The sequence below is a fragment of the Ictalurus punctatus genome, chromosome 9 (assembly GCF_001660625.3).
Source record: "Ictalurus punctatus breed USDA103 chromosome 9, Coco_2.0, whole genome shotgun sequence".
Classification (NCBI taxonomy): Eukaryota; Metazoa; Chordata; class Actinopteri; order Siluriformes; family Ictaluridae; genus Ictalurus; species Ictalurus punctatus.
The window spans coordinates 25,244,425-25,254,380 of record NC_030424.2 but is presented as its reverse complement, the minus strand read 5'-3'; the positions used below and the strand labels follow the sequence as shown (position 1 = coordinate 25,254,380).

Here is a 9,956-nt window from a genome sequence, read left to right as displayed (position 1 = left end):
AAGTATGGCAAATCTCACCTGCAAATTGACAATCATTACCCAGCACTGATTACTACTACCAGTGCAGTATGCAACCTTGATCTGGATACAATAATTAATTTTCATTACTGGTAGGAAATTTTCCGAGTCGTAAGTCCTTTTCTTTGATTTTTGCCTGAATGTTTCTTGTCAAGACCAACTGATACGGCTTGCAAGTGATTATGTTTTAGTAATTGTTACATGAGGACCTACATGAAATGTTGGTAGGACAACTCAAGGGTGAATTAATTCATCTACCGAAACATGCAATTGGACATTTTGTGAGTGATGTCAAGCATCCGGATGCTGATTTCTAAACAAGACATGATTATGTGCTTTCCAACCATTTCCGGCATAAACTTGGTTTCCGTTATGAGATGAACATAAACCTGTTTCTTATTTTCAGTCATACTATAGTTAAAGGACTATGATGACTTTGGTGTACAAAATGATCCATGTACTTCAAGTAGGAGGGATGATTGTACATAAGTGGTGCTATGGATGTGCAGATTATATTGTAGGAACTGTAAAATGTCATTTTTGCTCATTTTAAGTAATTTTCAAGTTATATTTGTATACACTGCCATGATTAAGAATTCTGCTCAATGTACTAATTATACTTGTGCTCTGAAAATTGATAAATGGAGCCAGATCTATGTATTTGCAACTACAGTTTTAGTTACACAGCCAACTATTGATTTAAAATACAGTATAACTTATATCTACCTGTAAACATTGTTTAATAATATTTTCTTGCTATAATTCATATTTTCTCATATACTACAGACCATATACATTTTAATTTCACATAGATTCCATCTCTAGTTAAAACAGACATTTGTTTCATTTTTTTATTTCCTATTTCCTGTGACTATCTTAACAAAGTAAACACAGTGAATAAGTGCAACAGGATGTGAGTATAAGTAAGGAGGGGGAACACCTAGGTGTGACTTTTCATCACAAACAACAACCAATTATCCTTGTAGTCTTTGCAGAATGGAGGTTTTGCTAGTTGTCACCGCTCTCATGGCTCTGGCCAATGTAGACAGTTTGACTCTAGATCTGGAGTTTCAGGAGTGGAAACAGAAGTTCGGTGAGAAATCTTTTTAAAGACACTTCTTAAATTGTTCCGAGGCTAAAGAACATTTTATAGCATATTTCTAGTTGGATAAATACATAGTAATAAACGCAGAGTACACATTTAAAAATGGTTATAGAAATGCAACAGTAGCTATAAAACCTTTGCTATAAAACATTCACTATGTTTGGGCTGGTGTTAGGCCACACTTTCTATGCACTATGACTTGTCACATCAGTATTAGTGGATTCCACAAGCCACAATAATTTTTTTTTAAATAATGTTGCCATAGGCATTTGGAGTAGCTTCATTGGTTGTAGCATAAATGTAGCATTGTGCTATAGGTGGCAATACACTACATTATGAGATCTTGTTCCAAATAATGTATTGGTAATGTGTTGACAGTGCCCTCCACTAATATTGGCAATATGAACAAAGAAGGCTGTGAAAAATTGTCTTTACTGTTTAACTTTTTGATCTTTTCTTCAAATAATTCACAAAAATACTCTGCTCTCATGGAAATCAAAGAATTGCAAACAAAGCACAGGTTTATCATAAAATATCTTTGTTAAATATAGGTGCGCAACAATTATTGGCAACCTTTTAGTGCTACCTTCCTGTGCCAAGATAACAGCCTGATGAGGTTGGAGAATACATGGCAAAGGATCTGAGACCATTCCTCCATGTAAAATCTCTCCAAATCCTTCAAATTTCGAGGTCCATGCTGATGGACTCATGTCTTCAGTTCACTTCACAGGTTTTCTATGGGTTTCAAGTCAGCAGACTGGGATGGCCATGGCAGGACCTTGATTTTGTCATCAGTAAACCATTTTATGTTGATTTTGATGTATGTTTTGGATCATTGTCCTGCTGGAAGATCCAACCAGGGCCCATTTTAAGCTTTCTGGCAAAGGCAGTCAGGTTTTCATTTAATATCTGTTGATATTTGATAGAGTCCATGATGCCATGTATCCTAACAAAATGTCCAGGTCCTCTGGCAGATAAACAGCCCCAAAACATTAAAGAGCCACCACCATATTTAACCTTGAGCATGAGGTACTTTTCCATATGGCTACCTCTCTGTGTGTGTAAAAACCACCTCTGGTGTATATTACCAAAAAGCTCTATTTTGGTTTCATCTGACCATAGAACCCGATCCCATTTGAAGTTCCAGTAGTGTCTGGCAAACTGAAGATGCTTGAGTTTGTTTCTGTAAGAGAGTAGAGACTTTTTTCTTGAAACTCTTCCAAACAACTTGTGGTAATGTAGGTGACTTCAGATTGTAGTTTTGGAGACCTTCTGACCCCAAGACGCAACTAACTTCTGCAATTCTCCAGCTGTGATCCTTGGAGATTTTTTGGCCACTCGAACCGTCCTCTTCACAGTGTGTTGAGACAATATTGACCCACATCCAAGTCCAGGTTGATTCATAACATTTCCATTTATCTGGAACTTCTTAATTATTGCCCTGATGATGGAAACGAGCATTTTCAATGCTTGTGCTATTTTCTTATAGCCACTTCCCATTTTGTGAAGCTCAACAACCTTTTACCGCACATAACAGCTATACTCCTTGGTCTTACCCATTTTTATGAATGACTAAGGGAATATGGCCCATATGTTACCTCATATTTATACCCCTGTGAAACAGGAAGTCATGGTTGAACAATTTCCTGTTCCTAGTCACCCAGACGTATTAAAAAAAATTAACTATCAATGGGAATATACTTACATATTATTTAAATATATAAATATATTTTTCTTATATGAATTCATAGGAGTGCCAATAATTGTGGCACACATATATTTAACAAAGATATTTTGTTTATAAACCTGTGCTGTATATTTGTGAATCTTTTGAACAAAATATCAAAAGATTAAACAATAATGACAATTTTTCACAGCCTTCTTTGGTCATATTTACCAAGGGTGCCAATATTAGTGGAAGGCACTGAAGGTAATATTACTTTTATACAGTATAAATCATTGTTCTCCAAACTGGTCTTCAGGACACCCTAGACAGTCAACATTTTTTCATTCCTTATAATTTCCAATGCACCTAAACCAAACATACAGGGTTCCAGGTTTGCATTGTTTAGGCATGCTGGGATGGAGTGAAAATGTGAGTGGTCCTATGTATTGGTTTGGCAAAACTAATCTATATAATGCTTATTTCGTAATAGAAGATCAAGACACATTTTTTTTCTTTTTACACTATAATTTGCTCTATAACTAGAGTGTTTCCAATTTCAGCATCTGCCAATAAAATTCATATACCTTTCTAATTCTATTGTTTTTTTCTTAGGGAAGATCTATAAGTCTGTGGAAGAAGAATCTCAGCATAAGAAAACTTGGCAGGAAAATCACAAGCTGGTCATGAATCACAACATTCTGGCTGATAAGGGCATTAAAAGCTACAGACTCGGCATGAACTACTTTGCAGACATGGTAATACAAAAATTAAAATTAACTTTAGCAAAAAAAAAGAAGAAAATTTTATACACACACACACACACACACACACACACACACACACACACACATATATATATATATATATATATATATATATATATATATATATATATATATATATATATATATATATATATATATATATATATATATATATATTAGTATGCCTCTAAACCTGAGGGCTGACGGTATACACACACACACACACACACACACACACACACACACACACACACATACTCACAGCCTTACAAGTGTCTTTTCATTTTTATGCATGAATTGTATAGTATAGTTCTTTCTTTATACTGTACAATCAGTCCTTACAAGTGACAAAAAGACAGTGGAAGTATTTCTGCTGCAGTAATTTCCTTCCGCCATCGTTCTGTCTAACAGAGTAACCAGGAGTACAGACAGTCTGTGTTTAAGGGCTGCCTATCCTTCAACAGGACCTTGAACCACAGTGCAGCTACATTCCTCCGACAGGTGGGAGGACCTGCTTTGCCGAATACTGTGAACTGGACTCAAATGGGCTATGTGACTGAGGTTGAAGAACAGAAACAATGTAACTCATGCTGGGCCTTCAGTGCGGTAAGGAGAAACAGGAGAATTAAAATTTTTGATTAGGCTGCAAGCAATTTTAAATCTGTAGCCTGCTATTTAGCCGTTTAATCCCAAGAGTAAATAATATGATTATGATCCTTGACCTCACCAATATCCCTCCACCTTTTAACATTCTCTAAATTTATGCTGCCTTTAACAAGTCACTCATTTGTTCTCTATACTGCTTCCATCTATCTTCTTTCAGACAGGAGCGCTGGAGGGTCAGACATTCAAGAAGACTGGGAAACTGGTGTCACTCAGCAAGCAACAGCTTGTAGACTGCTCTAAAAAATTTGGGAACAATGGCTGCAAGGGTGGCTTGATGAACTGGGCTTTTGAATATGTGAAAGAAAATGGAGGACTGCACACAGAGGAGTCTTACCCCTATGAAGCCAAGGTGAATGGAAAACTGAAACAAAGCAATATGAACAGCTCCAAACTTTGCTTTGAAGTGCTCATGAAATTGTTCTGAATTTGCTTACTGCTATGCATGTAGAGGGCAAAAAAAAAACAACAAACAAACATCACTCACACTTTATTTAAAGGCAGCATTCAGAGGGCTACATGACACCTATAAAAGTCATTTGTGACACCTAGTGTAATCCTACAAAAACAATTATAAAATTCAACTTCAGTAGATAGCAGCTGGCATATTTGTTAAAGTTTATATTGTCTATGGAATAGAACATGGGTGAATGCTTTTATAGGACAACAATGAAAGATAGGGTGGTGGGATGTGGTTGCTGTAACCACCCTGAAGAACTATGAATTTCAGCCATGTTAATTTGTCATGGGCCTGCTCGTTTGATAAAAACTCGAACAGAAAAGTGAATTCTCCTCTCTCTTTCTCACTGCAGGATGGATCTTGCAGAGATAATCCAGGCACTGTTGGAGTGACATGCACTGGCCATGTGCAGATAAACAGTGAAGATGAGAATGCTTTGCAGGAAGCTGTGGCCACCATCGGACCCATTTCTGTTGCCATAGACGCAAACCACACATCCTTCCAGCTGTATGAATCAGGTGAGTCTCACACAACCACTAATTAACCAGCATAGTATGAATGCATGGTATAGGTACATACAGAACTTGTTGTTAGTTGTTTTTTTTTTTTTTTACTCATTAGATTACAAAAAAAAACAATGTGTTGTGTTGTGTAAAACGAATTGCTGCAATTGATTTAGGTCTCTATGATGAACCTGACTGCAGCTGCACTGACATGAATCATGGTGTCTTGGCTGTTGGTTACGGCAGAGATGATGGAAAGGATTACTGGCTGATTAAGAACAGGTGAAAAAAACCCAAAACACAATAAATCACATATAGAACTGCTTCAGTTTGTTAGATTTATAGTAAAATGACCTTTCTACATTACATTTAAATTACATTTATTCATTTAGCAGATGCTTTTATCCAAAGCGATTTAAGAATGAGGAAATACAAGCAAAGCGATATTCTAGGATATTATCATGCCACTGACAAGTAGAGATAAGTAATTATATTTATTCAGTAAATATGCCATATGTGATAATATCTGAGCCATATCTCCCTGCAGTTCTTGACTGGTTTCCCACTGAAGCTAAGCAGGCTTGAACCTGGCCAGTACCTGGTTGGTAGACCTCCTGGGGAAAACTAAGGTTGCTGCTAGAAGTGGTATTAGTGAGGCCAGCAGGGGGCACTCACTCTGTGGTCTGTGTGGGAAATAATGCCCCAGTATAGTGACGGGGACACTATACTGTAAAAACAGCACCGTCTTTCAGATGAAACGTTAAACTGAGGTCCTGACTCTCTGTGGTCATTAAAATTCCCCCATTAGCCCTTATCTATCATGGCCCCCTAATAATCTCTATCCCTGAATTGGCTACACCACTCTCCTCTCCTCTCCACCAGTCGCTCATGGTGGAATGCAATGTGTAACTGTAACTAAGCATGTAAGAGATGAAATCTGCAAACTTAATTTTTTTTAAATTTTATTTATTTATTTATTTATTTATTTTTTACAGCTGGGGTATTAACTGGGGTGAAAAAGGCTATATCAAGATGTCCAGGAACAAGAATAACCAATGTGGTATTGCTACAGCAGCCAGCTATCCTCTGGTTGTCAATAAAACTCAATGTGTTCAGTGTGATGTTTGCTCTTCCATCTTTGTACTGGGATGCATATTGTGGGGTATGTTTAACTGAGTAAGTGGAATGCATTGTGTAAATACAAAAATGGACGTGAATGGGGAAAATATTAAATTTGTCAAATTGGTTGTCTTGGTTGTTTTCTTGACCATTAATGGATCTTTGAGCTGTATAGACTGCTTTAAGAAAGCAGTTTTATTGTTGTAGAAAATTTTAAACATATCAGATAATTTCACTCAGCTTTTATAAGCATTTTGATCATTGTCTATTTTTTACAGCTTGCTAATATTATGGTACTGTGAGACCAGTCTTAAGACCACAAATCAACGTTCTTGGGCTTGTCATAAACAGTACTTTATAATGTTCCTGTTACAGTAAAAAAAAAAAAAAAAAAAAAGAAGTAAATTTCTTTCTCTACATCTCTCTAACACCCCCCACCCACTTCCAGCTGCTCCTTTATCACTCTCTCCGACTGATTAGACAACTCAGTGCTAGGCGTGCATCGGTCATTTTCAACACAAAATCTCACACACACCCAAAAAACAAAACAGCTGACTGTATTTATTTGCACAACACGTTAACAACACAAACTTTTCAGGATCTGCGTTTAAACAAGACAGTAGAGAACAAAAGAACAGCATATGGAACAGAACAGAAAAGAAAGTGTGTGTAGAGAGAGAGAGAGAGTGTGTGTTTGTGTGTTAGTGTGTGTGTGTGTGTGTGTGTGTGTCCTGCCTTCGTCAATACTCTCATTTCTTCCCGCTCTTCAATCACTATCTTCCAGGTCTGAGCCGCTAAAAAAGTAAAGGGTTGTTGCATATGAATTCAGGGCAGCGCATTGCGAGACTCGTGACCTTATTATACATGATACAAAACTAATGATTAAAACTACATATATTCATTAACATTTAACAGTAACGCCACCAAATGTAGCGAAGTAATTATACATGATACAAAACTAATGATTAAAACTACATATATTCATTAACATTTAACAGTAACGCCACCAAATGTAGCGAAGTATATTTCTGTGTTTAAAAATTTGATTTTGAATAGGAGTATATGTATAGCCAGTTAAACCTACACTTAAAAGTAATTAAAAAAAAAAAAAGTTACTCAAGTAAATGTAAAGAAATAAATGTATTGTGTTACTACCCACCTCTGAGTGTAGTGCCTATACGTTTCAAGTGACCATGTTTCAAAATACTTCATCTTCTTACGTTTAAACTAATATAGCACAAGTACCTGTAATGAACAGCTGTATTTGGTTTCTGAAAGTTGTACATGCCAAAAAAAAGTTCTAGTTTTGATTTTTTTTAATTTACCTGCTGTGTGCTTAAATAAAAGGAAATGGGTTTTCCATTGCAAATCTTTAAATGTGTTGTTGCATTACTTAAAAAAATCTGTTAAAATTAACTTCCTATGTATGTCCTGTGTGCTTATTCGTGCAATTATACAATTTCATATAATTCGAAGTTGATTAATCATAATGTTTACATTAGTGAGTGTCCTTGTCCATATATTTACACAACGTATAGGAAACACACATTTTCTGAGCTAATTGGAGTTTCATGGAAACCACATTTGGACACCTGATCAGGTTTGGGCCTTTTAGTTCCAGTGAAGGGAAATTGTAATGCTACAACATATAAAGACATTCTGTACAATTGCGTGCTAGCAGTTTTGTGGCAACAGTTTGGGGAAGAAACATATGGATGTCGTATGTCAGATGTCCACATATAGTGTATTTTGAACATTCCACAAGTCACATGTTCAAATGGAAGTTGCACAATATGGATACATGAAATACTGACATGACAACTCCACTGAGAATGAGCTCATCTACCTAAACATGAGATTGGACATTTTGTGAATGTAGTATCTAGATGGCTGATTTTACAACAAGACATAATTGATGTGTTTCACCTTTCATGGTATAAGCTTGATTTCCCTGAAAAGGATAAAGCGGTATAGAAGATGGATGGATGGATCGATGGATGGACATTTTGCGTTCCATTCATCTTGCGTTCTAAAAAAACGCATGTGAATGATGTAATTTGGGACAAAGGGCGTGTCTTGTTATCCATGATATTGTTAAATCTCCGGCTCTCAGCCCCTCACTGATCAGAGCATATGCAGAGAGAGGTGTGAGTGCAGCGTGAAAGCAAGACCTTGCACTTGCAGGACAGTACTGGCGACATTTGGAAAGTCACTAAGGTTTGTCCAAAAAGTCGCTAGGCGCTTTTTTTTCTCAAAAAATCTCATATTTAGATAGAAATTAGAATCTCTGATATGTTTAAGAAATTAGAATCTCTGATATGTTTACCTGAATTTCTGAGTTTCTTAGTATATGGTACATCTCCATTTTGCTTAAATGACAGTGTGCTCTTGAGATGGCATGGACTCCATAGGTTTGTACAAAAACTTATGATACATTTTAGATCAAATCCATTGAAGTGTCATCTGAGGCATGGACTCCACTAGGACCTCTGAAGTAGGCTGTGGTATCTGGCACCAAGAAGTAATTCGAAGTCGATTAATCATAATGTTTACATTAGTGAGGGTCCTTGTCCATACATTTACACAAAGTATAGGAAACAAACATTTTCTGAGCTAATTGGAGTTTCATGAAAACCACATTTTTTGTGTAAGTGATTGCACGAGAACGACTTCCAGCTTTATATCCAGCTTGATAAATGAGGCCCATTGCACCAAACACTCACTCAACCCTGTTACCTCAACACATTCACAACTATGAAATACACTACATATATTTCCTATACATTTCAAGTGACCATGTTTCAAAGGAAGTTTTTGGACACCTGACCATCAAATTCATATGTACTTTTTGAACATCTCATTCCAGATTTATTCCCCTTTTACTGTTATAATAACCTCCACTCTTCTGGGAAGGCTTTCCACTAGATTTTGGAGCATGTCTGTGGGGATTTGTGTTCATTCAGCTACAAGAGCATTAGTGAGATCAGGTACTAATGTCGAGTGAGGAGGCCTGGGGTGCAGTCGGTGTTTCATTAATCCCAAAGGTGGTCAGTGGGGTTGAGGTGAGGTCCCTGTGCAGATTTTTCACTCCAACTTTGGCAAAGCATGTCTTTATGGAGCTCAAATTGTGCACAGGAGCATTGTCGTGCTGGAACAGGTCTGGGCCTCTTAGTTCCAGTGGAGGGAAATTATAATGCTACAGCATACAAAGACATTCTATACAATTGCGTGCCAGCAGTTTTGTGGCAACAGTTTGGGGAAGAAACACATATGGATGTCATATGTCAAATGTCCACATATAGTGTATTTTGAATATACCACAAGTCACATGTTCATAAGGAAGTTGCACAGTCTGGATACATGAAATTCTGACATGACAACTCAACTTTGAATGAGCTCATTTACCTAAACATGAGATTGGACATTTTGTGAATGTAGTATCTATATGGCTGATTTTACAACAAGACATAATGAAACATAATTGATGTGTTTCACCTTTCATGGCATAAGCTTGATTTCAGTTACCAGATGAGCATAAACCTGTTCGACATTCACAATTGGGCGGCTGTGGTTCAGGGGGTTGAGCGGGTTGTCCACTAATTGTAAGGTTGGCGGTTTGATTCTTGGCCCATGTGACTCCACATGCTGAAGTGTCTCT

General features: G+C 36.9%; 1 protein-coding gene across 2 annotated transcripts; it reads left to right on the top strand.

The window, feature by feature from the left end:
• Positions 1-927: 927 nt before the first annotated feature.
• LOC108269855 (procathepsin L) lies at positions 928-6,426 on the top strand. Of its 2 annotated transcripts, XM_017475948.3 has the most exons (7): positions 928-1,111; positions 3,402-3,544; positions 3,965-4,159; positions 4,377-4,568; positions 5,029-5,194; positions 5,356-5,461; positions 6,175-6,426. In XM_017475948.3, the coding sequence occupies exons 1-7, from the start codon at positions 1,015-1,017 to the stop codon at positions 6,353-6,355; spliced, it is 1,080 nt and encodes a 359-aa protein (XP_017331437.1). In that variant the 5' UTR covers positions 928-1,014; the 3' UTR covers positions 6,356-6,426. The 2 variants fall into 2 exon arrangements, with proteins under 2 accessions (XP_017331437.1, XP_053538709.1); XM_053682734.1 differs by lacking the exon at positions 928-1,111 and having other exon boundaries at positions 3,406-3,544; positions 4,018-4,159.
• Positions 6,427-9,956: the final 3,530 nt, after the last annotated feature.